This window comes from Acanthisitta chloris, unplaced genomic scaffold, assembly GCF_000695815.1.
Source record: "Acanthisitta chloris isolate BGI_N310 unplaced genomic scaffold, ASM69581v1 scaffold6552, whole genome shotgun sequence".
Taxonomy (NCBI): Eukaryota; Metazoa; Chordata; class Aves; order Passeriformes; family Acanthisittidae; genus Acanthisitta; species Acanthisitta chloris.
The window spans coordinates 136,893-161,732 of NW_008658814.1; the positions used below are offsets into that span (position 1 = coordinate 136,893).

General features: G+C 42.0%; 1 protein-coding gene across 1 annotated transcript in view; it reads right to left on the bottom strand.

Moving 5' to 3' along the window:
• Window positions 1-24,362, bottom strand: part of NFATC1 (nuclear factor of activated T-cells, cytoplasmic, calcineurin-dependent 1) — a gene marked incomplete at both ends in the record, with an annotated part of 36,721 nt that extends 12,359 nt beyond the window's left edge. The window contains 5 exons of the mRNA XM_009085230.1: window positions 1,797-1,929; window positions 3,186-3,241; window positions 18,762-18,902; window positions 20,845-21,017; window positions 24,160-24,362. Of these exons, the coding sequence (XP_009083478.1) occupies window positions 1,797-1,929; window positions 3,186-3,241; window positions 18,762-18,902; window positions 20,845-21,017; window positions 24,160-24,362 (706 nt within the window). The remainder of the gene's footprint in view (window positions 1-1,796; window positions 1,930-3,185; window positions 3,242-18,761; window positions 18,903-20,844; window positions 21,018-24,159) is intronic.
• Window positions 24,363-24,840: the final 478 nt, after the last annotated feature.

The following is a 24,840-nucleotide window of genomic DNA, read 5'->3' on the forward strand; positions in this document are numbered from 1 at the left end:
CATGCATTTAGTACAGCAGACTAATGTTTTCAACAATTACCATAATTAAAGATGTCTTTGCAGAATAAAACTTAGGCTGGTTCTCTGTTGCCTGTCACTATGTATATATTCCCATCTCTTCACATCAAATGAAATATCAAATGTTTCATATAGAGAATGGTGGTACCATAAACCAATTTTGCAGCAGTGAATACTATTCCCATGGTTTAGGTACAGCAGACTAATGTTTTCAACAATTACCATAATTAAAGATGTCTTTGCAGAATAAAACTTAGGCTGGTTCTCTGTTGCCTGTCACTATGTATATATTCCCATCTCTTCACATCAAATGAAATATCAAATGTTTCATATAGAGAATGGTGGTACCATAAACCAATTTTGCAGCAGTGAATACTATTCCCATGGTTTAGAATACAATGGTAAAAAACCACCTGTGTAAAGGCTGGAGGCAAGATGCTGCTTAATAAAGAGCAATTAACAAGAGGCATGAACCTGAAATACTTAGGAGGAAAACTTGCGTGACAAGACAATACCTGATTGCCTCTACAACTGATTTTTGTTGCTGAAAAGTGTTGTGCAAGAGAATAACAACTTCTTTTCTTTCCAATTTAAGAGATGAACAGTCTTGAAGTATACACAGACATCCCCACAGGGGGTGAAGTTTGCATAAGTAGGCTGATTCAGTGAAGCATAGCTACACAGTACATATGCAATAAGCAGTCAGTTGCCCATATCAGGTTTCCTGTACTTTTATTTTAAAGTAAAGTTCTGATAAAAGTCTGAAGTGCATGTAAGCTAACTGAGTGAAATTCCAAATGTGTACTTTATGGGATTTCACCTACAAAAAACTGGCAGGTCTCTTCAAGTCATGTGACATGACTTGAGTATTGCTTTGTGGGAATTTCCCTCAGAAGGACTACTTTAACTTGGAAAGTCTACAGAAATGCAGGAACTTAATCATTTTTCTCATTCCTCTTCTTTCCAAAACAACAACAACAACAAAACAGCCACCCTTTTTTCCCTACTTTCCCCAAAAGACCATTCTCAGAAAAAGAGCCATTTAAAATTAAAAAAGGAAAAAAAAAAATCTAAATTTACTTGCTATTAAAATCTTCGTAAAAGTCTGCTTGGAATTCAGCTAGCATGAGTGACTTTATGGTCACTTCACAGCCACCAATAGAATCTCAAAAAAATATTGGCACACGTTTCTGAACATTTCCCATAAATTAAGCATTTTGCGTGGAGCACTCTGGTCTCCGTCCACATTGTCCTTCCCATCACTGCCCAAGAGAAGCATCATCCTGGAGCAGTTCTTTCACCCCATGTGAGACAGCGAGGTGGTAGGATAACTGGAAGTAGAATCCACATACCACCTACAGCTCAGAGCCCAGCATGTTTACAATGCTGTGGTGCAACTTCAGAAGTGTTATTCAAATGCAACGTACCCTCTAGGACCAGAATGTCAGACCAAGGGCTGACAGCAACTTAGCAGAGAGCTCAGTGCCTTCACAATTTGTGGCCACACATGTGCGTTTCTGCTGCTCCCAAAAGCAGAAGTCTTGTTCCAACAGGTCTCTGCCACCAACAGAAATGGAAATAATCTACAGAAGAGTTCTCTTATGTGTGCAGCAGAGAGAAAGGCAGCTCTCTTGGGTTGATTCTCATTCTCATTTCATAGTACCAGGTGTACTTCCCAATTTCCCAGGTTACTAAAGAATTATCAGAACCATATATCTTTCTAAGAGGTCATCATTATCTCACTTTTACTAGCAGAGATAAGGAATATATTTTGTTACCATTAGCAGGGAGATAAGTGAAAAGTTGGTACTGGCTTCTCTTTCTTTTTCCATTGCAGACATAGAAGTTGACCTGAACAGGGCTGGTAATTCTCTGATTGCGGAAAGGTGGTATCTCAACCACCAATGAATTCTGCAAAAGCAACAAATCAAAAAGTCAAGGCACAACTAAGGCAGTTGAGCTGTACAGTAGTATTCAAATGTTAACCTTGAGAACAAGGCGCCCGGGCTCACAAGGAGGAACACTCTCTGCAGGGGAAATGCTGGGCTTTGTGGGCAAGGATTGCCCGCCACCAACCCCAGTGTCCATACTAAGGACTCTAGTTATAGGGAAATGATTTTAGCATGGCTCAAAACTTTGCAAAATCACCAGCCTTCACCTCTTCCCTTTGGACAGCAAATACAATACTGCATATGGAGAAGTCTCTACCCTCCTGCCTCAGTCAAGAATCTGGGACCGCAATCAAATCATGGTCTCTAACTCGGCAGGAGAAAGCACGACAGCTTGGCTGGCAGGTCATCCCCAGTATATCTCAACCTAACACAATTTCCTTTGAAAGGAGCATTAGGACAGGATTATTCAAGTATTTCCATTTTCCACAGTGCAATATTTTTTCACATAACGACTCAGGAAGTTTTAACCATGCTAGTTTCTATGGATGGGAGATTTTGCAAGAACATCTAGTGCTTCAGGAAGAAGGGCTGCGGAAGTGTGTAGATGATCTTCCACAGTCAGAAACCAAATGCTCCAGTGTAGGGCTAAGGAATGACTTAGCTGCTCGGGCATCAACTCACACAAATGCAGAGTGAAATCTGCTATGACCATCAAAACCTCCCCTGGCACTTTTTGAAAGAATAAAAGGGAATGCTTGTCTTAGCATTTGGCCTGAATTCAGCTGAGGTCTTTAAATTGTTTGCCTGCAGGTTTGCAGCTATTGCATATTCCTGCAGAGGTGGAATAGTGGACGTACTTTCCACTGAAGAGTCATGGCTGAGGGAGCCACGCTTCTCCAACTGTGGGGCTGATCTCCTGTGAGGGGACTCATGTTTCTTCTGCTGAAGATAGAGGAAAGCCAAGGAAAATGATCAGAAATTGCTTTGGGAGCAGAGGAAAGAACTGACCCAGCAAGACAGAAGATGAGCAGACAGGGCTGGCCCATCCTGGACAATGAAAAAATATTTTCCAAATGGTCTCTCCTACTTTCGGGATTGCTTCCAGTGAAGGCTTTTTACCCTATGCTCACATTAAAGAAAGATTTCCAGGAGGGGAGGCCTAAGTACTTGTTCTGTTTCAGTGCCAAAGCCTTGGAAATCCCTCTTTAGTAACAGTGCTGGAGAAGGCAATATATATTTTTCATCTTGATGTTAAAATATTTAAGGCAGACTTACTGGCTTGCACATTTCTTTGTCGGTTTTGGCTTCCATTTCCCACACATGGTGACCATCTAAAAGACAAAAGAAAAAGATATCTAGTTCTGTCCTTTCTTCCTCTCCCAAGCCAAGAAAGGAATGACTTTTGCAAAAACATCTCTTCAGAGGAGCACTGCATATATGAAAAACAGCTCTCAAAAACATTGCCCAAGTATTGCCCAACTAAGAGACCATTTGGGTAACCTGCGACAGGAGTCCACTTAGCTTTTCTGAAAGAGAGAACCACAATCCAGAGTGCATGATACTGTGAAGAAGGAAAGCCACTGTGCGTTTGTTCTGCCACTGGTGTGGACAAAATTTAAAACTGTTCTACACCTTAGTATCCTGAACTTTCAGACAACAACGCTGCTACCTATGAGGCCTTTTGATCACTACCTATGCACTAAGTCATATTCAACATTAATATTAAACAAAATGAAAAGAAGGTATTATTAAGAAAGCTTCTCAGTCATGCAGTATTTGATTTTAATATACTCCTAGTCTAGCTTGTCGTAATTCTGCTGCTTTAATCAAAAGGGAAGGCCATAGGCTGGGAAACATAGCTTTTGACTCCATTTTGAAGTTGGTTTAGCTCAGCTACAGTGGTTGTACTTCTAGAGCTGCTTCTAGTGCTGTGTTGGGTCCTCCTAATTTACCATATTTCTGTTTTTAAGCAAACATAGACTTAAGCCACAGCTATAACTTCTTCTGCCAATCCATCTTTTGGAAGAAATTGGTTTTGTCTGGTCATTTTCCCTGCACATCACTGATACAGAAATCACTGACCAACAGCAAGGTGGGCTTTTACTTCCTTGCATCTTCAAACCTCAACAGCAAAAAAATTAGAAAAATTATATGAAACTTAAGTTTTCCATCCTGCAGGCCTAGAAAAACACAAATGAAAGGCCACAAGCTGACAGCTTCGCTAAGCTGGGCAGCGGAGACACATGCAGCTTCGAAAGTCCCACCACTGTCAGATGTCATTGAAATGAATGGGAAACTGAGACTTTATGTCATCTCTTTTGTATGTTTATTGCAGCACCGAGACATGCAAATGCAAATATTAGTTATTTTGAACTTCATCACATAGACATGTGCCTGCCTTAGAAAAACAGCTCTCGGAAAGGTAAAAGAGTGAAAGTACTTTTTCTTCCCTCTTCGCTTTCATGGCCAGGGTGGAGGAAAGGAAAGGGAGTGAATGTACTTTTTCTTCTCTCTTCGCTTTCATGGCCAGGGTGGAGGTGACGCATTTAGAACTGCCTGATTTATTACAAATGTCTGTAAATAATATTTTTGGGTACAGCTGTCCTACTGTGAAAGGAATGCTGCTGAGGGACTAGGCCTGGCCATTGTTTTAATGTCCAAAACCCCTTTCTTTTTAACTTATGAAAGGAGTGAATGTACTTTTTCTTCTCTCTTCGCTTTCATGGCCAGGGTGGAGGTGACGCATTTAGAACTGCCTGATTTATTACAAATGTCTGTAAATAATATTTTTGGGTACAGCTGTCCTACTGTGAAAGGAATGCTGCTGAGGGACTAGGCCTGGCCATTGTTTTAATGTCCAAAACCCCTTTCTTTTTAACTTATGAAAAGAAGTGCAACATGAAGGCTGCAGCACAAATACCACATTGGATTTGGCAGGTCTTTCTGTACGAAAACAATTAGCAGATCTACTCTCAGTTTCTTCCTGCATTTTAACTTGTGACGCTGGAAAAGGAATCCCTTTAATTGGTACTGCCACGTTCGGCTGCTGGGAGAGAATGCGCAGCCAGACTGTGCTCAAGTCTCCTTAACTCTGCCTTTGGAGAGTGCCAGAATTGAAGCAGACTTCTGGGGAGGACTGGCAATCACTTCACAATTTATCCAACAGATGCTTCCCCTGAGCTGCCAGTAGAAAAACCCTCACCGAAATTCAGCAAGCCAGGACACATCCCCTGTCTGGGAGCCACCTCCTTTATCTGCAGCCCTCTCCTCATAGAGCCCCTGTAGCACTCCCTCCCCACCCCCAATTAATTAAATTGGTTGTAAAAGCAACACAACACCAACACTATCACACATTTAGCAATGTCTAGGAACTTCTTTGGAAGGGGTTTGTTGGGTTGGCTTTTTTTTAAATCAACAGACGTCCAGACTAGTAGTTGTTAACATGTGTTCAATTTGCCTTTGTAAACGGATTACCAGAAGTTCAGGTTTTTTGTTAAGTTTAATTTCTGCTTTGCAAGATGAATGATCTGATTCAGGTTTCTGGTTTTTATTTCCTTCCGATACTTCAGTAAAATTCAAAATGACTCCATCTCTAGCTAATCTTTCAATTACTTCATGCAGCACTGCCTTTATGCACTTTTGAAATTTTTATGATGACAAAAGGAGTTTGTTCAGGAATATTTTAAATGCTGTAATCTAAACTATTAGGAAAATAAAAATCCAGAGCCATGGATTGTCTTTGGAAGCTAATAAGAACAATATGAGTTTTGCTCCAAGAAATTCCCTTGAGACTGTACAGACCATCACTGCTCAACAACTGAGGGGAAAGGGAAGAGAGGGAAGAAGTAGGGAATAGACAACTCATTAACAGCTAGTGACATTTAATTTAACAAAAACACAGGGAGAAAAAGTTGTTATGAAGCAAGAGACAAAAAAAAAAAGACAATTCCTCATATTACGTCTGGTGAACCAAGAGGGAAATCTCAACGCCCACGGACTGGGACGAGCTCCAGGAGGGAAACCTTAGACCACTACGTCAACCTTTTACAGTAAACATGTTTTGCAGGTTTATACAGTTCAGCTGAAATAAAAAAAAAAAAAAAAGGAATAACGGCTTTGGAATGTTTTTTGGGAGCCCTAAGCATCACGACAATCTGTCGAGGCCGGAGAAAACGATTTTGCCCCAGTGCCCATCCACCAGGGAGCCTGGCGAGCAGGCGGGATGCCGCCTCCTGTCAGTGTGTGCTGGAGGAGTGAGGGCTGCTCACCCACAAAAGTTTCCATTGTAAGCCTGCCACATCTGCAGCAGTGCGCCTGGTCTGGGCCCGAGGCAACTCCCTCCCTCCTGGCCACCAGCCAACCCAAGTACACCAGAGCAATTTATACCTTTCCAAAATGCAAATAATTCAAATTACAGACATAACACAAAGCTGAAGCAGACACATTTCAGGCATTCCCGTTAAAGTTTACTCTCTGGAATTACCGTACCCAAATGGGCAGTTGTTATACAGGGAAGGGGGGGAGACAGAGTCAGGAGAGGAAGGAGAGGAGGCAGGGAGGAAAAGGGACAAAACGGGTTTTCCAAAGGTCTTATTTCATTCCCTTTCATTTCACTATTTACTTTTACCAAGTAATAAGAAGTGTCTTCTCCAAACCAAATGCCTGCCTTTGTTTTGGCATTTTTAAGATTTATAGTGCAATATTTTGAAGAGAAAGACAGTTCTTTATATAGCTAAAAAGTTGTGTTGAGGCATCATATTGGATTTCTTTTATTTTGTGAGGGTTTTTTTACAAAATGGAAATAAAACCGAAATATCCATGAAAGAACCACAGGGCACAAGCCCTGCAGGGTCCCCAGTGGAGTACCCCGCCCCCCAGTGCCAGTAGCAGCAGTGATTGACCCAACAAAGCCAAGGCTTCATGGGGGAACAGTGCCAAGAGCTGCATGAACAACCCTCAAATCCCTCCTCCTCAAGGAAGGCAGCACAGGAGTGTGGCAGTGCCAGGGGAAAGAGAAATCCCCCGTTCCACACAGGCTCTCTGCCTGCGCCTGGGCTGGACGCTGTGCTGACAGGTGGCCATCAGCACTGCCACCAGCTGAAGACACTAGGTTTGTCAGGAAGCCTGACATTTACAGACCGATCTCTGTTATTTATAGCCATCTCTGCTTCTTGTGCACTTCACCGCCATCCGCTTCAGACTCTTTTTTTTTTTTTGTCGCTGTGACACTAGGAGCACCTGAGATTGCTAATGATAAAAATACCATGAACCTACCACATTACATTGGGTAGATTTTCAGCTTTGCAAAGCATAAACACCCTGGTTTAACATGGGATGGCTAAACGGTGAATGGGCCTTTGTAGTCTGCTCTTATCGGCCACTCACTCCAGTGTTGAAGGAAACTGCACACAAGTCCAGAAGTAAAAATACACTAATTCATCAGGGAATTCCCTGCAGTATGAGTCACTGAACGGCTTCCCCACCACACCCAGCTACAAGATTTCCACATAAAAAGGCACTGTAGAGGCCTGTTTTACCACAGAAGCAGTGCTAAAAAGTAGTTGTGTAAATCTAGCAGCATTAGTTATTCACAAATAGAGCGTATCAGACCATGACATACAGATTTTCTTCACGGAAGAGCAACACAAAGAGCAGTAAAGACTTTCCACAGACATTTTTGTAGCATCTTCCCATCATCATCGTCCATCCAGACAGATCCCCCAGGGTTTCCAGGGCTGGTTTTACCTTTGTACCCCAGGGAACTGCAAGCATAGTGTCAGGGATTTGCAAGCTCACAACAGTCAAACCACCAGTGTAACTTTCATTCCAAATTCATGGATTGCAGAAAGGGAAAAATATATACTAGCAAAAAAAAATCCAAGCCTGGAAACTCAGGAGGGCACAACATCTGGCAACCACTTAAAGCTTGCTTTTATGAAATGGGTATAATTGGAGTGTTCAGATACATTTAAGTGATTTCACTTTACTACAGGAGGTTAAAACAGTCTATATTGTTTAGCAGACCTGTGCTCACTTGAGATACAAGAAGAATAGACATTATCTAGTATTTCACTACCTGTATACATAGTACATTTTATACTCTTCCAATCCTGCAGTTCAACAAAGTCTGACTGAACTGGCTGCACTGTAAATCTGTATTCACATTCATATACTGCCAGTAAAATGGTGAAAAAAGCCCCACCCTCCCAAAGGAACCCACTACTTGATTAATGCGCTGTGAGATTACCCTGAACAATCATTCTTATGTTACATCCCAGATTACTTTAACATGTCCACAACAAGCAGGGCACAGATGCAATACAGCATCATTTTGAGGTGCTCTGAAAAGGCTGTCTACCTTCCTATTTGGCCCTAACAATGCATATTTAAAACCCTTAGAAGTGAAGGATTTTGCAAGCTTTCAATCTGCACCCCAACCCCTTTTCCCTGGTAAGTACCCTCACAACACAGATACGACTGAACTATGAACACGTTCAGAAGGAATTAATGGGATTCCATTCAAAGAAGAGAATAAAGACTAAGGCAAAATCTCATCATTCAGACTGAAGAGTCATCTAGTCCTGTGCAGAGATGCCATCAGCTTCCAGGAGAAGAGCAATTTGGGCCAGGTCTGCACTTGGGCTAGCAAGGAAAGAGGCAAGGAGGCAGCTCTGTTGCTTGGACAGCACTCTCCACACCAGTCCTAGGCATGACCTGCGTGTACTGTCCCACCTGCAGGCATATATGTGTTGGCATAGGTGTACTAGTGCCAGATTTTGCAGAGGCAGCAGCCATTTGGATCTGGGTATGCCACAAGCAGCCAGGGCACTTTTCTCAGCTGGTCTTGCAGGTGTCTTCGTGAACATTTCCCCAGCTGGACACCAGTAAGGGAAGGGGATCCTACAAAGAGTGGATTCTATGCCTGTAATGACTTATCTTAAAGATATTTTCAAGAGCTGGGAACCAATACCAGCCAAGCAGTCTGACACAGGATGTACAGGGAAGATGCGGCAAGAAAACATTCAGAAATACAGTGGGAACAGAGAGTAAGTAACTGCAACGTAAGTGGGTAGGGCGTTTCTTTTGATTTCCTCAGTGGCACTTTGCTCTCCCAAGATCTCTATCTCTTAGGGCTCTGTGATGAGCAAGATGCCTTCTGGTCCCAGAGCCACCTTCACAGCAGCTTCACCTCCAGCTGCTGCTCCTGCTGGTGCCATGGCCTGCCTAATGCCCAGCACCTTGTCCCTGTTTGCCTCTCCAGTCACCTTCATCTCCCCACTCTGCTCTTCCACTGCTTTTGCTATGAGACCACACAGCTGGTCTGATTTTCACTTACTTTATTTCCCTCTTCCTTACCAGAAAGTCCCCCAGCTGTTCTTCTGCCCTCCTCACAGCCTACTGTCCTGCTACAGAGACTTCCTCCACAGCTTCAGTCCCCATCTCTGGCATGTCTTCTGGCATGCATCCATGCATGCGCAGCAGGGTTCAGGCATAACTGACCTATTTTTATTTCCACATCAAAGGTGCTGTACTTGTGTCTCTGCATATGCATTTTTGCAGCATATGAATTTTGTCCGTTCCTTCAGCTACACATTTTTGCAGTATTGAGCTAAATACTAGGTCGACTTCGGTGTGTCTGTCATCAATGTGATGCTCTCAAGTTACTTTTTCTCACTTCTTTACCTTAAATTAACAATAAAACAGTCATGCAGCACCCAGGTGATAAGAATCCAGCACAAGCTGGATCTTACAGTACTTTGGCATCTGTGCCAAACATGTGGTTCTTCTCTGGCTGCTCAGCTAGGCAAGCCAAAAGCTGAGGGACTCACTTTGCCTGAACGGTGAGCCTTTTTAGTTGCTTTTACCACAGCATGTTTAACAGACTTAATTATTCTGAGTTCAAGTGTTTGCAAATGAACTGTAATTTTAGTCCAGGTAATTAAAAGGAGGCTCTGTGCTGACAACTGACTGATTGGGGTTCATTTTGTACCAAAAACCATTGGAATGACGTGCCAGATACTATTTTCAGCAGAATGGAAGCTGGTTATGCAATTTGTGCTCTCTGGCACCTCCCCCTATTCAAATTATCATTGATCTGAGGGTTTTATTTAATAACTTTCAGTAATTCCAGGTCTAATACACTCAACTTCCAAGTAAAACTGCAGCTTGACACCCCTGAAAAATCTCTCTAGAGCAGGCAGATCAAATAAAGCACACCCAGCACAGCCACCCACCAGCAGTCATGACAGTACTTCACTCGGATTTTTATTATATTCGTGTCAGCTTCTTGTCTTCACAATTTTACTTTCCTCTGGGAAGCTCTAGTAGGCTGAACCTGTGGCTTTGTAGCTGAAACTGAGTAAAATATTCCTGGTCATTCTTCAGTCTAATCTGTCTCATATTTTCTCAGACTATTGGAGTAACAAACCTCACAGCCAGTTTAAATCAAGTTCCAAATTTTTCTTCCATGAACAATTCTTTTCCTCTGCTTCTGTGCTGGATGCCAACACCACCACCTGTACTATAGCTACTCCTAGCTCTTTCTCATCTTAAGATGCAAATTTGATCCAAATGCTTTCAAATCTTCCTTCTTGATTATTTTTTAAGACACAGATTCTCCATTTTATCTTTATAACCACAACTTGTCATCTTCTAGAAACATCCCATTACAGCAAGTCCTTGTGACTCCTTAGCAGAGTCTAAACAGTAAGCTTTTGAACAGCATCTTTATTTTTTTCCATCTCATTGTCCCCCTCATGTCCCTTTTCTCGTTTCTCTTGTCCAAGAAGGTCAGGCTCAATCTTAGATGTCCCTTCTCCTCTCCTCTAATTGTCTGCCTTGACATCAACTTCCCAGCAACAAGACACACCTTGGAAATTGCTTATCTCTCTATTCTTCTCTTAAATGCAATTGTATTTTCTTCCACATTGCTCTTAAAGGTGTAATCTCACTTCTTAACAGACCTAAAAGGATCATGCTCCTCTTCCCTCAGCTCTCCCCACTTTTCCTCTGATGCCCACGTGGGACATGAACCAACTCTTACTGATGTCAGTGAAGTAATAGGAGACAATGAGCTGCACTTTTCCAAAAGATGCAGACATTCCCTCCAAAAACTAAACACCTTGAATATATCCCCTTGTATTGGTTTATGTAGCAAGCTTTTGGTAGTGGTGGGGCTGCAGGGGTGGAGAAGATGCCAGAAGCTGCCTCTGTGTCAGACAGAACCAGTTCTTGCTGGCTTCAAGATGGACCCATCACTGGCCAAACCTGAGCCCATCAGCAAAGCTGGTGGAACTTCTCTGACAACATATTTAAAAAGGGGTAAAAAACTCTCCACAGCAGTTGTGAGAGAGAGGAGTGAGAATAAGTGAGAGGAACAGCCCTACAGATCCCAAGGTCAGTGAAGAAGAAGGGGGAGGAGGTGCTCCAGACACCAGACCAGAGATTCTCCTGCAGCCCATGGTGAAGACCATGGTGAAGCAGGGTATTCCTCTGCAAGCCATGGAGATAACCATACTGGAGCAGAGGTCTACCTGCAGCCTGCTCAGAGCCCACACTCCTGGAAGGAGTTGCTGTGAAGGGAAGCCCAGGCACAAGAAGGTTTTCTAACAGGAACTGTGGCTGTGGGGGGCCCATGCTGGAGCAGTCTGTTCCTGAAGGACCGAACCTCGTGGAGAGGACTCCCACTGAAGCTGTTCATGGAGGACTATCTCCCATGGAAGGGACCCACAATGGAGCACGGGAACAGCGTGGGGAGTAAGGAGTAGAGAGGAGCTGTTATAGTCTGACCTCGGCCTTCACTCCCCATCCCTCTGTGCCACTCACGGAGAGGAAGTCAGGAGTGAAGTAGTCGAGTTGATCTTGGGAAGGGAAGCAGGAATAAAGGTGAGTTTCAGTTTTACCTTTGTTTTTCACTATCCTACTCTATTTTTAATTGGCAATAAATTATGTCACTCAACAGAGCCTATTTTGCCTATGACAGTAACTGATAAGCAGTCTCCCTGCCTTTATCTTGACCCATGAACTTTTTCATCTTATTCTCTTCTTCCTGTCCTGGTGAGGAGGGGGAGTGAGAGAGCAGCTTGGTGGGCAACTGGCAGACAGCCAAGGTCAACCCACCACACTCCCTTCCTTCACTGTCTTTAGGTACTGATCGCTTCATCAGACTCTCAGTTTTCTTGTAAGGGCTGTGAATTCCTGTGTGTTTGGACAGAGGGTCCTACTGGAACAATAACAGTAAAAACTATCTGAAATCTTGGGCTAGTTGTAAAAGTTCAGAGACAAAGCTTTGATTGCACAGATACAGCTGCTTGAAGCCATTTAGTCTGGTAGACATAAAAGAACGAACTTGAGGCATTCTGCCACATCTTCTATAATATTAAAAAATTTACAGGATTACTCAGAGAAGTGACATTTGAGACCATATGGTTATTCCTTATTTCTCTGTTGTCCACAGTAAGTATCTGTGATTGATTGATCTCATCCTTCCCTGTGAGTGCAACACCCTGGATGAGGCTTGTTGCCGCTGATACCATCTCATGCGTATGGCTGCTGTCCCACTCTGTCTTCACCATTCCCTAGACTAAAGAGCCAGGAAAAACTGAAACGTGCTGACATTTCCTACAAGCTGCATCACTACTCCTGTGCACGTAAAAGGGTTCCACCATCAAATGACTCCACCATCTGATGACACTATTTGCCCAAGGATATCTATTTCTGGGCAGTGGCCAGAAACCCCTTCAGCTATCAATACATCTCTAGGAACTAGGTTCAAGTGACCTTCACATGAACTCCATGCTCCCAACTTGTATGCCTTTGAAGTTTCCAGTTTATCTAGTTTCACGAATTTTTAACCTCACTGCGCATGAGTCAGCGTGCAATCACTCACTGCCAACTGGAACGTGTGTCCTGGACTTGGATAAACAGACAGATAAAGACAAAATTATATAGTATCTGTCCATCTGACTAGAGAGGGAAAGGGAGTTTTGCCACTTGCTTATTTATTATGTGAGCTACAGTATGATTACCAGTGTGAAACGTGACCCCTTTTTGGCCAGTTGCCCCCCAAACTGTGACTGCTACTGGCAATGGAAAGAGCAATGGAAAGATCTCTGAGAATGTAGGATCTTTTACCAAATGGAGCTCTGCCAAGACTCAGGTCACCCGTCTCCCCATCACATCACATCACGTCAAAACAGACTCCAAACCCTAAGCTCCACAGTGCAGCTGAGTCAAACCAAAAAAAACCCCACATGCTCCCCTAATGCATCCGTTCCATCCACATGCCACTCATATGTTTTGTCAACATATAATTTTCAGGAACTTTTTATAAGTTCTTCTGAAGCTAAAAGATTGCATTTGAGTCACCTGCCATACAACAAGGTAACTTCTGCTCACATGACATATGGGAAACAGAACTGTATTTTCAGACTGATGTTTTGTACCTTAAAGCACCAACTGATTGATTCCAATCTTTGCCAGAGACAGAGAAATTTGAGAGGAACAAAAACCCCATGGAATGCCTGAGTGGACACTTATATTCATCCAGTTCCCTTCTTTTCCATATCACATTTACTTTGTGCAAACATTCAGCTGACGAAGTTGGACCACACATCTAACAGGAGGCAAACTGTAAGTTTTCCCATCTGAAATACTTAAAGATGATTTCTTTTGGCATATATACCTCCCAAAAATGGGTGATTTCACCCAGCTATTTTTCATCTGCTTTAGTATAACTATTACCATGACACGTCAGAACGGTTGTTGTAAGAGCAAAAACCTGTTTCAGCAGGGAAGAGGAACAGTTTTGACAAAATATCCATTTAACAAAATAAAAACAAGGGCATAACAAACAGTCTGAAGCTCTTTAATTCCTTTTAAATATTAAAAAAGAGAAAAATCCCTGAAGGAAATGTTGCTTATGTGCTGTTTATTTCTCTGTCTTTCAGGAACTTTGAGTATCAAAGGCTTTGGGCACAATAGCTGAGGATATTATGCAATTGGGTTACTGAGTGTGTAGGTGCTAGGATTACTTTTGATTTGAAGTCTGAGTAATTAACAACATGTTCAAAACCATTTAAGTCTGCATGTCTGGAGTTACTCAGCGATACAGCATTACAATTTGTGAACTCTATAAATGTCCATCAAAGAGAGTGATACATCTTCAGGGAGGGGCATTTGTTACAGGAAAGCTTAGATGCAGTCCTTTACCCAGGACAAAATGGCCCTCAACATTCACAGCCCAGAATCAGAATTTCAAAGTCAGTGTTATTTGAGCGACTAATCCTATAGTGATGCTGGTTGTTGCATTTCTGCCTTTTCTCTCTTTAAAACTGTTGCCCGGAGCTCTTGTCACTAAGCACAAAATCAAAGAAATGGGTTTGGAGCTCTAACTTTACTAGTGGAAACTCAACTGAAGATAATTAGTAATAATATCTCAAATAATGATTTCTACCCATAGATCACAACTTGCTAATAATGGAGATTTCAGTCAGTTTAACCTGATTTCTTAGGTATGTCTAGACTTGTCCAAATCTGTGAAGTCTAGAAATACTTGAGCTAGTTCCTGTGCCAAAATCATTCTAGCCACAGGAGTAAGGTGCAATTTTTCATCAAGGAGCGATTTTCAGAGCAGATTAACTCTTTCATATCTCAAAATAAGACTCTTTCTAAATCCCAAAATATCTTGGGCAACTCTTTCAATCCCAAAATATTCTAGAGCATGCCAAGAAGACATACCCATAACTTTCTTGTGCTTTGGTGCTTGTGATATTGGCTTTGTGTCTAATCATACAACTTTCACCAATCAGTTACAGGATACATTTTGTGAACTGAGTAAAGAAAACTAGAATTTTTGCACCACACTCAGTTTTAGAGATAACTAATCATAATCTAATATACTAAGACACAGCAGTCTGGTTGTTTCTGCTGCACTTTTGTGCTGCTTTGTGTTCAGTAACTCACATTACCTTTAAAGAACCAGTTTTGAAAACAGAGTGCTTGCAGAAGGCGTTACCAAAAAAAAAAAAAGCTAGCTGAAGGATATACAGTTCTTAAAACATACTCTCCAGACACCTCTGTATTTTCTGAACTTCCCTCAAGATTTTCGTTGCTCAACACATTTATAACCTAGAAATGAAATCAAAAGTTTTTAAACAATAAGTAACTAAATCAGCCTTTTATTATAATTCCAAATCATGATGCATGCAGATGCGTGTTAGACAGGAAACATTTTGTCCCTCCTAGCCAAACTCCTCCTCCCATAGCTAACAAACACCAAATTAATTTCATCCAGTTTTGTAAGTAAAACGCACACTTTGCCTCCAGAGTGAATAGCAGCCTATAGACATCAAGGGCCCTTGCCAGTAAAAAGTTGCAGACATTTTTATGTTTTAGAAAGAATTCATTCTTCTGGTGAAAAACAGGTAGATGTTGGACATCCTAAACATCAACAACCATGACACATACAAGACACTTCTGAAACTCAGGAAGAGAAAAGCATGACTACAAAGAGAGACAGAAAGTGAAAAAAAGGTAAGGAAAACAATTTTTAGTGCAATTTATAAGAGACAAAGCCACTGTGGGACTCCCCCGTCTAAGGAAACTCTGGAATAAAAAGAGTAAACCTCTCAAAGTACATTTAGTATTCAAATTTTCACTACCACTAGGTTTTTTGGATGGCTGTTTTATACCACCATTTATCACTGGAAAATATGGTCTGATGTGCAAGCAATAGAATATTGCCCAAAATCCTGTAAAATAAGGACTCAGTTCAACACATGAGAATTTTTTATGGTACTGTAAAAGGCTTGAGCAAACTCCAGTTCACTTCTGAACACTATCATTATTTGCCCAAAGGGGTGCCTTCTGCCTGAGCACTGGACCAGACTGTGAGGGGTTCTCCTTCTGGAGGAGGTCCTCACAGTGCTTCTCCCATGGTTCTTTCAATGTGCCTTGCCTTCAGCCCTGGGCTACTCCATTCCTCCTGTGTGAGACTGACAGTCACAGGGCTGCAAAGTTTGTTCTGCTGTGCTTCATATGCTTCTTGGCTGAATAGTAAGGGGTTAAACTGAAAGCACTGAGCCTCCCCAGCAGAAGGATTGATTTGATCATTCTTCAGGGATTCCCTCTTGTATGAGTCACTGCTCAGACTGACTCTCCACTAAAGAAGGCCGGATAATGCCATTCCTCCAGAGACTACAACAGCTGAGGGCTAGCCCTAAAGATGGAAAGCTTGGGACTCATGCTTGGAAAAACATTCAGCAGACCACAATGCACTCAGCAAACTTACAGAAATTATTCAGACAGAAGAGGGGGAAAAAAGGCAAACAAAAAGTGTTCTCAAACTCTTTGCATTAACCAATTAAGTATGCAGACTAGTAGGAATTAGACAAGCTCCAGGAGTCTGCCTCCTGGCTTGGGGACTCTGCCCAAGCAAGGACTGAAGACATGAGTTCATGTAGTATAATATTTAAATTTTATACAAAAGATATGTTCTCTTTATGAGCACAATGATTCCTGTGATCTATTACTTTGTAATAGCTGTGTTTGGCTGCTACCAACTAAGAACGTGATTAACATTCCAAATTCAAAAACAAAAGTGGTAACAGCAGCAAAACTAATGAATGTCTCCAGCTAATCACAAAAGTTCATAACCAGCTCTCTAAGAGAAAGAGAAACTATGCTGGTGTTCCTTCTCTTGACCTACTTTCACTGATGTGCAAGAGCTGAAAGGGAAAGAAACACCGCATGCTGATTTACAAAAGTGAAGGCTGCTAATGCTTGTTCATCTGACATCAAGTACAGTGACTCTGCTCAAAAATCCAGCTGGAGCAGTCTGCTGCTAAGGCAACAATGCACTGTGCTTGTTTGCTTCCAACACACTGAGCTGTGTTAGGAAGTGTAGCACACAAGTCACCACAGAAGTCTTAAAAATTGCTCAGCTCACATCAGCTAGCAACTTCACTTCTCATTCCTAGTGATAAAATTGCAGTTCTTGGAGATGCTACAGAATCTCAGCTTTAAAGAATTGGCCCCTGCAGTGTACCTCCATGAGGCTGTACTGCCTTGCAACTGCAACAAACCTACCATGAGATTACTAAAACCAGGCAGGACCTTAAATTCTGTAATTTAAAGCTATATATAGTTTTTTATACAGTGAATATGTGAAGCTATATTCATTGTATAGAAAATGAATATACAGTGAATATCCTGCTAGGGGAGACAGTGTCCAAGTCAATGCTGCAGTAGCTGCTGGTGAGCGAACAGCATCACCATCACAATCCTTTGGGATATGACACTTCAAAGTTTTCCAACTCAAAAAAGAAAAAGGAGAGGAAATAAGTAGGAAGGAAAGTACCCTTTAATGTGGTTTCCTTCTTGTAATGAGACAGATCGAGTACTTCACTCCTGACATGTCATACTAACCCACTTCTGTGCAACAAAGGAAGTTTAAATATAAAGTAGACAGTCACTTTCTTCCTCCCACTCCACTCTACACAGAGAGCAGAATTCTGCTTTTTTAAATTGCAATATCACCTTCTTTCCTTTCTTTTTTAACTTTGTTGAGAAACAAAAAAGATGTTCTGCTGATGTCACAGCTACAGCCCAACTGTGTGCAGTGTGGTGCTTGGGGGTCACAGGAATGGTGCTGAATAGCTCTCCTCGAGGAGATAGGGTGTTACATCCACCTCATGCACACATTTTGTAACTTACACTTTACCTATCCAGGACTCTGCTGAGAAGCTTCAGGGAAGTCTGCTCTTCTCCTGAGCCTGATGAGCCCAAAGACTTGGATGCCTTCGCCTCCAGAGCCTCCCATGCTCACCCTGCCATCCCACCCCACAGCTTGACTTCCTGCACTGCTGGTAGAGGCCACGGGCAGAACAGCGTGGGAACTCCATGGAGAGGGAGAGTTAAGCAGGCGCAGCGTCAAAGACTGTGCTGGCAGCCTGAGGAGTGCCCAAGACTGTTTAAAGTTCAGAGGGGGTTTCAGTCAGCAGCTGAGGAATCCACAGCTTGTGCCAGCACCACGGAAACCCTTTCCAAAACAAGACTCAAAACTATCCTTAACAGTCTTGTTTCAGAGCCTGACTTCGACTCACAGCTCCACTCCAGTCACCTATTCCAGTAGGGAGCATTCGCACGTTACGCATTGTCACCTTGTGATCCACCACTCCTGCAAGCACCCCACAGCTCCTGTGGATTCATCCTGCTCCAGCCCCAGCTCCCACCCCACGCTGTTTGCCCTGCTTCAGCCTGGGCTAGGACCCCTCTCCAGAAGAATCAGTCCCACCCCCAACACACAGCAGGAGCAGTGCTGACTGTATTCAGTTGTTCCCCCAGTCATGAAGGTAAGCTAGAAACATGTCCTTTAAATGAACACATGTACACTGCAAGTCCTCCGAAGCCAGCACCTTTTCAACCACTGGTCTCAACCACCACAGAAGGAGACACAGGTGCACACACGCTAGCAGCAGCACCACGCTCTCTTCCATAAATTACAGAAAGGTTTAAGAAGATGCACTGTATTGCAGGTTTTATGGGGACATGGAACCAAAGGCTTCGAACACCTTTCACAGGTCCTATCTGCTACAGTCAAGGTTTGCTGCAAAAACAAATGCCAAAGGTTGTCTTTCAATGTTGCTGTTGTCTACCTGTAACTACACTTGCCATGGTGTGAAACCTCAGCATTAGGCATGGCTCAGATCACTTGCACAGCTTTGCCCAGTGACATGGAAAACATACTATATGCAGAAAAACATGTCATTACCATATTTATGCTTTCAGCATTTGACATAGACTTTGAAATGGGGGAAAAGGCAGACCAGAGTCTAGACTGAAAAAACATACCTGGTGCTTTCTCCACAAAGATGACTTTGGAGTCTTGCAGAAAGTTATGACCAGTCAGTACCATTTTTTTCCCTCCAATAACAGGAAAGCTGTCAGTACTTTGCTTCTCCACCAGAGGCAGTTCTTGGGCAGATCTCTGAGCTGAAGAGTTATAAAGAAGATTAAAAAAAAGGGAAAAAAAGGCAACCACAAACACACACAGAAAAAAAGTAAATACTGCATTAGTAAGTAACTTAATGCTTACTCTCATAAAATAAGCTGAGTTTGATACAGAAATAAAGAAAGGTCAGAAAGTTTGTAGGAAACATGGTTCATTTTCAAGTGCCTTGATCGTAAACAACAGGGTTATCAAACAGCAGTACAGATTCAAAATGCTCACAAAGAACAAATGCTTTAAAACTCATCATGATCTGTACTATACCAAAAAGTATATTTTAATTAAAATTTATTTTAAATCATATAACATATATGCCATGTGTTTACAAGGCACACATGACAAGATGACCATGTATGTCCAAAATTTGTTTCAGTCACTGTATACTGTATTGTCAATTCTGCAAACTGTCTTGCAACCACAGCCCGTGTGATCTAGCAGCAGCTCACAGTTTAGAGAGTGCATTTCCACCAGAACCTGAGTGCCAAAGCACACATGGATCCATGTAAACAGAATCTGGTATTCTTGTAGCACATATTTTACCCCTCCTCAAGTGCAACATGAAGAAAGCAGTGCCTCAGGGATGATGTGACATTTTATCCAGATTATATGGTTCCTCCTGGTCTCACATGCACGAAGAGATGCATGAAGTTTTTGGCACCAGTTTTATTCCACATTCTGCACTGGAAAAAGCGCTAGTACTTATTTTTTCTCCTGCTTTCCACTCTTTCAGGCAAGCATGTGCCACACTTACTACACAACACTCAAAACTGCAGTTCCCTGACACAAATCCAACCCCTGAGCTTGGCATATTTGCACAGCCCAGTTCAGGATAGAGTCAAATTGTGCCTTATCCTGCCATATAGCAACTGAAAAGCTCTCATAAACTTCAGCAGCAGTAGGATGAAACCATGATGCATATTTTTTGCTTTGCCCTCCAGCATGAATGGAGCTAGGGATGGTCAGGCCTTTCTCCCCATCCCCTCCACTACAGCTCACCCCTCACATATCCACCAGATGTTGTTTCCCCCCTACTGCGTCAGCATCAAAAAGATCCACTTTGTGGAATTCAACAAAACCTTAAAAAGTTGCTTCAGTCCATCCAGCTGATCAAATTAGCACTGGGAGTAAGACCGAAATTCAGCTTCCAGCACTTACGCTGGACTGTTAAAGCCACACAAAGCAAACAGGTTTTGTTTTGTGCGGGGGAGGCTGACTAGACTTACAGAGCAAGAATGATATAGGTGTCTTTGAAGGGTGCCCCAGTGTATCTGATAAAATGCAGTCAATTTCCATACTAGGCACAATGCAGAAACCTGGTTTCTGGAGGTTTTCTGAATACATAGGTAACCTGGGCCAGTGCATCAGCAACAGTATACTGCTAGCTTTTCATCAAAGAGGTTAGGGTTATGTTTGCTGGTTTTTGCTTCATGATGAGGGAGAAACAGAGTGAATAGGGCATGAGAGATGTTTCCCAAAACTCCTACAGTGGTTACCTTTATGTAAGGAGTGACCAAAAAAAGAAGCCCTGTCACTCTCCAGTCTACTATTAGTTTAAGTGCTCTCTACTTTTGCTTTAAGTGTGTACTTTCCTACAGCAAATAATGCACAAAGCTAAACATTTTTTTCTAAGATACTGATATTCTGTTCTCAGTATAAACCACCTTCCTTCGGAAAGCAGATCAAAGTTCACTGACCAGACAGGTAAAGCAAAACCAATGTAGAGCATGTTGGTGGACAAAGACTGCACATGCGGTGGAAGTATTCAAAAGGTGCATGGATGTGGCACACTGGGACATGGCTTAGTGGTGAACATGGCAGGGCTGGGTTAATGGCTGGACTCAAAGATCTTAGAGGTCTTTTCAACCTTAATGATTCCATTATTTTATTGTAATACCCAGCAAGAGGAGGATGCTTGTTGCTACTTACAGCATTCGATGGGGTTGGAGGCTACTTGTAAGGAGAGGGTCCTGCCATTGGCCTGTGGGATATGAACCCTGAAGACCAGCCGCACGCGTGTGTTCTTGCGACCGATGTCTGTCTCTCCCTTGCGCAGCTCAATGTCAGAGTTTCGGAGCTTTAATATCCCAGCACAGTCAATGCTATCCAAAAGGAAACACAGAGCATTGCAATTCATTTCAAGCAGGCTTCAGGAAGACATAAGCATGCAACATCTTCCCTCTCTCCTGCACTCTCTTCTTAAAAGAGTCAGACACAACCCAATGAGCAGGCTGAACACAGCAGACTTTCTTAAATCCAATACTTGCATTCACAACCAGCTAAGTCGGGGCTACCTGTAGTAACAGGTAGTAGCTGCTCTTGATTACATCAATTTAGGATATTACTTCAGTTCCCAGAGGAAGAAAATCTAAAAGACCCTTCCTCTCCAATGCATCCTGTAAGGATGGTGCTTAACAATTAACCAAAGCCCAAAGAAAGGAGACTAGAAAAGTCAATGGATGAGATAGCAGCGAAGAGAGTGTTACTAACCTGGAACAGAGGGTTACTTACAATTTCACTTGTTACAGCTAATTTGGAGAAAAATCTGACATGATTTTTAATCTAGGAAAAAGTCCTGAAAATGCTTATTAATGAGCACAACTCTCCCTGAGGTCAGTTCTACAGTCAATCTGTTTGTATTTGAATGAGTTGGAAATACTCCCAGGCTGAGCACTGAGCTGAAGCTCTGCATCAAGAAAACTAAACTCAGAGTCCTCCCTCCACATTAGGGAAAAACGTGCTTTTCATCAGATACAACTATTGCTATTTCTGACCTCTCTCTTTTTTTAAAAAACTTTGGGTTTCTCCTGGATGAGTTTACAAGTCAGGATTATTGTCAAAGAAAGTTTCAACAGAAGAAGTTCCCAGAACAAAAGTCATATAAACATATGCACTCGAAAACCCACCACAAAAATACCTCTGCTTTGGCCACAACTACAAAGCCTGCATGGCAGTTTCTTCTGGGTACTGGTCTCTGGCATGCATTTTATTACACTGAATATGCCTAGTTTAATTTTATTTTGCATTCAAAGAGTTTAATTCTCCCTCCAGACCTTTGAAGCTCTGTTCTGAAACAAACTGCAAACAAGCACTATAGCAGCATGGTTTTGATCTGCAATTTTTTCTAACGTATGGATTTCAGAATTTATAAAATGTCCTTGCTGATATGATCAAAGAACCTAATGAAAGCATTAAAGCTTCTCAACAATGCGTATTAGCAGGTGAAGCCATAAAAATTATGAAGTATTTGTACCCATGTCAAAATTCTATGCAAAGATCCATAAGATAAGGAAGAAAGTGCATTTCTCAATATTGTCTCTCCTTTAGTAACACTTGTAAAATAAATAAAGTACTTAATGACATTCAATTCAGAGCCAATAAAGTTCAGAGGAGAAAAAGCATTTAAATTCAAGTTTGTAAAGTCATGAACATTACACCCTGAAGTCAACAGGAGCAGCTAAATGTGCAAAAGTTTACACGTGCAGATGATCTTCAGAGTTGCACTGAATGAAGGCCTGAACACACACAGTATGTGTGAGAAAAGTCCTTGGCTCCAAATTTCAATTCATTGCTAGTGCTACACAAGGTTTTAGACTACTGACGTGTAAGGCTTATATATGCCAAAGCATTGTTAGTGACTCTTGAGAGAGCTCTACTACAATCTGGCTCATGTGTTACAAAAATGTTCAGCCTGCCTCCCAAACTATCTAACTACCTTTATTCTTGTGAGAAAGATGATTGAAATAGTAATAATGTTTCCAGACGGACAAAAATGTGATTCAAACTGGATAAATGAAGGGCCAAATAAATACTGTGTGGGTACAAACTGCTGAAATTTCATTAACCTCAATGTAGCCGTGCCAGCTTACAATGACAGCAAATGGAGCCAGTAATTTTGCAGGCTTGTCATGACTTTTATCACAATGCACTGAGAAAGGTCCTTGGGTCTTGAGTGATCACTCTAAGCCCAGCTGGCAATGCAGCTAAACATATTCTGGCTCTTCTATTTACATGAGGCACTCTGGGGCATGTTGTACATGACACTGCAAACCCGCTTCTAATAACCACTACGTGCAGAAGGACTTCAGGTGTCTGATACCATTTTCCACTTCATTAAGGCATGGAAAACTGTATGAATAACAAGGAGTGAAATTGTGATTTTCCCATGGTGCTTGATTGGGTGGGGGCCAGGATTTCTTGCTTGCTTTCTATGTATCTACCTACTTATCTTTTTATCTCCCTATACATACACACAAAAGTGCATGCATCTATATAAAATATGAATACAATTATACTTAGACACACAGAGAGAGCTGTACTTGCATGTAAACACACAGAAATTCCTCCCCAAGGGAGACACCTGAAATAAAGGTTAGGATCATTTGAATGAGGGGGAAGACAACTCAGATAAGGGCTTAGATGATTTGAAGGAGCGGAACAGAGAGGACAGGATTAAATAATGTGGAGGGTCTCATGTACGTCACATACACAGAGGGATTTTTGAACCTTTACATACAATCCTATAATGACATTTATCTGCGTGTAATGAACCTTCAGGGTACTTAATTATCACTCTACTAACTCAGAGAACCTAGGACACCCATGTCTGCTTTTCTGTGTAAGACTAATCTTACCCCAGTCTAATAACTTCAGTCTGTAAATTGTATCACCTTTGAATAAAAGTTCTCAGAGGTAACTCTTCTTAGCTCTAGAAGATTTGCTTCTAAACAAATGCCATGGTAAATGCTGAGTTTTATTACGTGAGAAATGAGTGGTTTTATTTGTCTCAAAAAACCCATGAGGGTACTCGGAAATGCTCTCTAAGAGTTTCCTTTGACATCCAAAGATAAATTTTAATAGCCCTGTTCCTTGTGCTGGTGCATATAGGAGCAAGAGGTGTCATATTTAGAACTAAATGCAGGAGCTGAGGTAGGAGATATTTACAGCTCGGTAACTGAGATACTTATTTTAAATGGCAAATAAGCACATTGGCTGAAACTCTAGAATGCAAGCAATCAGTTGTCATAAATATTTGTGAAGTTCATTTTACTGTTAAGTTGACTAGGGGTAATTTGTCCCAGCAAAGTTGTGAAAACCTACTATTACAGACAGAAATGTAGAAAAAAAAAAGAGTTGGGAAAAGGAAAATTTTCAGTATAAAAAAAAGGAAACAAAACCAAAAGAAATTAAGTGAGGTGACAAACAAGAAATTGCTAGAAGTCAGATATGGTGCCTGGGTCTTACATTGCTCTCATGTTGTTCTCTGGAAGAAGTGGAATTTCCAGGACTTTGGTGTTGGAAAGTATTGTTTCGTGGCTGGTGGTGGAAACAGTCTTCCCGGTGATTCGATGAACCTGGTAGAAAGCATGGGGTCGCAGCAGGCGGTCGTCTGCAGTCCCAATGAACAGCTGTAGTGTGAGCGGCTCGCTTTCTAAGTAACCATGTAGCTGGCAAGAGAACAGAAAACACCCACTGAGCACCATGCACATAAACTGCTAGGAATCAATTAAATTTTTATAAGCAGGAGAGCCTAATTCAAGGAGAGAACTTGTGACAGGTGCTATGTGTTAAGTTCCCCCCTTCCATTTTTCCTGTAACGTAATATTGGTACAATAAAAAGGTGCACTCAGAAAATGTCTCATTATCCTAAAGGACCTGAGGCACTTTAGATGGGCTGAGGTTTTGAGCACTCCTGCTACATCCACAGAATACTTTGCATAAATTCTGCTGCAGTGTTCAGCACAAGATCACAATGAACTCGATGTTCCCTTCCTGTACTAAGGGAAGCAATACCAATAGAGTTTGCAAGTGGAAAGGACACAGCTCATCCATCCCCATGCCTCCTGGGTCATCCCTCATGCAGCAGCAAGCTGCTGCTCGTGACACATCATCATTAACCTTCATTAACTGATTTTTATGCTAGTA